Raw genomic sequence first — 2412 nt, forward strand, 5'->3', positions numbered from 1 at the left:
TTTGATAAAAATCTAAGAACAAATTCCAGACACCCAATGACAACTCACATTTTTATAGGAACTGACTTCTTGAAAAAAATATTTCTAACTATGCAATATCCCATACTACTTTTGCAACCAACTTTGGAATTAGTATTACCATTATTAGTATATTCATCTTTCAGTTACAGAAATTGACCTTTAACTAAAAGATACTGATATGGTAACCCTTTCACCCTAGTACTGCATCAATTTGAGATAAGTATTCATATGTTCAAAATAATGAATATTTAAGACTTGCATAGACCACAGGGAAATTTCATTTCTGAAGCAAATACATCTCCAACTACAAAATATGAATTCTACTGCTTATTACGTACATGATTGAAGTTTTCAGACTTGAGCCTGCATCAGCCTTTCCTGGAGACAGTATGATACACAGATCACTGCGTCCCATCCCAGAGTCCCTGACTTCGTAGGTCTGGGGTGAGGCCTGAGAATCTGCATATCTGATGTCTTCAAGTGACGCCAATGATGCCGGCCCAGGGACTGGACTTTAAAACTCACTACTCTAGGATATTTCAGAAATGTGCATGTTGTAAAAGTTCTCAATCTTGCCCCCTTTTCCTCTCATCTCCATGATCTTTGAAATACCTAGGATCTGGTCTTCCTCCCGAAAAACAGCAGGATGAGGGAGCACTCATCAGAAAGGATCCCAGGATCGCTCACCTGGCCTGAGATGCACAAACTAGCTTGACCAAGCAAAACATGATGTGAGCTTTCACAGAGATCTTCATTTGTGTCCCCACAGGACACCCAGCCAGAGGAGAATGGCAGAAAATCACTCCACAGTGACAGAGTTCATTCTTGGAGGTTTAACAAATCAGCCAGAGTTCCAGCTCCCACTCTTATTCCTCTTCCTTGGGATCTACTCAGTCACCATGATAGGGAACCTGGGCATGATAACCGTGATTTGTCTGAACCCTCAGCTTCACACCCCCATGTACTATTTCCTCAGCAACCTGTCCTTGGTGGATCTCTGCTACTCCTCTGTCATTACCCCTAAGATGCTGGTGAACTTTGTGTCAGAGAAGAATATCATCTCCTATGCAGGGTGCATGGCCCAGCTCTACTTCTTCCTGGTGTTTGTCATTGCTGAGTGTTACATGCTGACAGTGATGGCCTATGACCGCTATGTTGCCATCTGCAGACCTTTGCTTTACAACATCATCATGTCTCATCGAGTCTGCTCCCTGCTGGTAGCTGGGGTCTATGCCATAGGATTCATTGGTTCAACCATAGAGACTGGCCTCATGTTGAAACTGTCCTATTGTGATTTCCTTATCAGTCATTACTTCTGTGACATCCTCCCCCTCATGATGCTCTCTTGCTCTAGCACCTATGACACTGAGATGACAGTCTTTGTTTTGGCTGGATTTGACATTGTAGTCACCAGCTTAACAGTCCTAATTTCCTATGCCTTCATCCTGTCCAGTATCCTTCACATCAGCACCACAGGCGGAAGGGCCAAAGCCTTCAGCACGTGCAGCTCCCATCTTGTTGCTGTGGGGATGTTTTATGGAACAACTGCCTTCATGTACTTGAAACCCTCCACGGCCAGTTCCCTGGCCCAGGAGAACATGGCCTCCGTGTTCTACACCACAGTGATCCCCATGCTGAACCCCCTGATCTACAGCTTGAGGAATAAGGAGGTGAAGGCTGCCATGCAAAAAACTCTGAGAGGAAAAATGTTTTGATACAAATGTTATTATTCTTTTTCAATTTTAAAAATAAGTTGCTAGGGATCCCAGAGGGAAGCCCCTGAATGCTCACCCACCCAGAATGGGAAACTCTTCCTTCTCTGCATGGCTGGGTGACTGCACCTGACTCTTTCCTTCTTCCTTCGCCCCTCCTCTTTCTCTACTCTCATTTCTATATGAAGCTGCTGCTGCTGCTGCTAAATCGCTTCAGTCGTGTCCGACTCTGTGCGACCCATAGATGGCAACCCACCAGGCTCACCTGTCCCTGGGATTCTCCAGGCAAGAACACTGGAGCGGGTTGCCATTTCCTTCTCCAATGCATGAAAGTGAAAAGCAAAAGTGAAGTCACTCAGTCATGTCCGACCCTCAGCGACCCCATGGACTGCAGCCTACCAGGCTCCTCCATCCATGGGATTTTCCAGGCAAGAGTACTGGATTGGGGTGCCATTGCCTTCTCCATCTATATGAAGCTAGCTGATATCAAGTTCTTTTTTTATTATTTGGGATCTATTTTCTTTCTTCTGTCCCTTTGGTAAACTCTATTGTCTTAATTGTAATTTAACACAAATTTTAAATTTTCACAGGCTCACAGATATAGAGAACAAACTAGTGATTACTACCAGGGAGAGGAGAGGAGGGAAAGCAAGATAAGAGTAGGGGATTAAAGACACAG

At 44.5% G+C, this 2412-nt stretch overlaps 1 protein-coding gene across 1 annotated transcript; it reads left to right on the plus strand.

The window, feature by feature from the left end:
* The first annotated feature begins 809 nt into the window (after nt 1-809).
* On the plus strand, nt 810-1736 carry OR8A1D (olfactory receptor family 8 subfamily A member 1D). The gene has a single exon (NM_001390233.1). The coding sequence runs from the start codon at nt 810-812 to the stop codon at nt 1734-1736; it is 927 nt and encodes a 308-aa protein (NP_001377162.1).
* The last annotated feature ends 676 nt before the right edge of the window (nt 1737-2412 follow it).

The sequence above is a fragment of the Bos taurus genome, chromosome 29, assembly GCF_002263795.3.
Source record: "Bos taurus isolate L1 Dominette 01449 registration number 42190680 breed Hereford chromosome 29, ARS-UCD2.0, whole genome shotgun sequence".
Lineage (NCBI taxonomy): Eukaryota > Metazoa > Chordata > Mammalia > Artiodactyla > Bovidae > Bos > Bos taurus.

Excerpts from the sequence above, each read along its gene's own strand:
- OR8A1D (NM_001390233.1), top strand. The coding sequence starts at position 810 with ATGGCAGAAAATCACTCCACAGTGACAGAGTTCATTCTTGGAGGTTTA.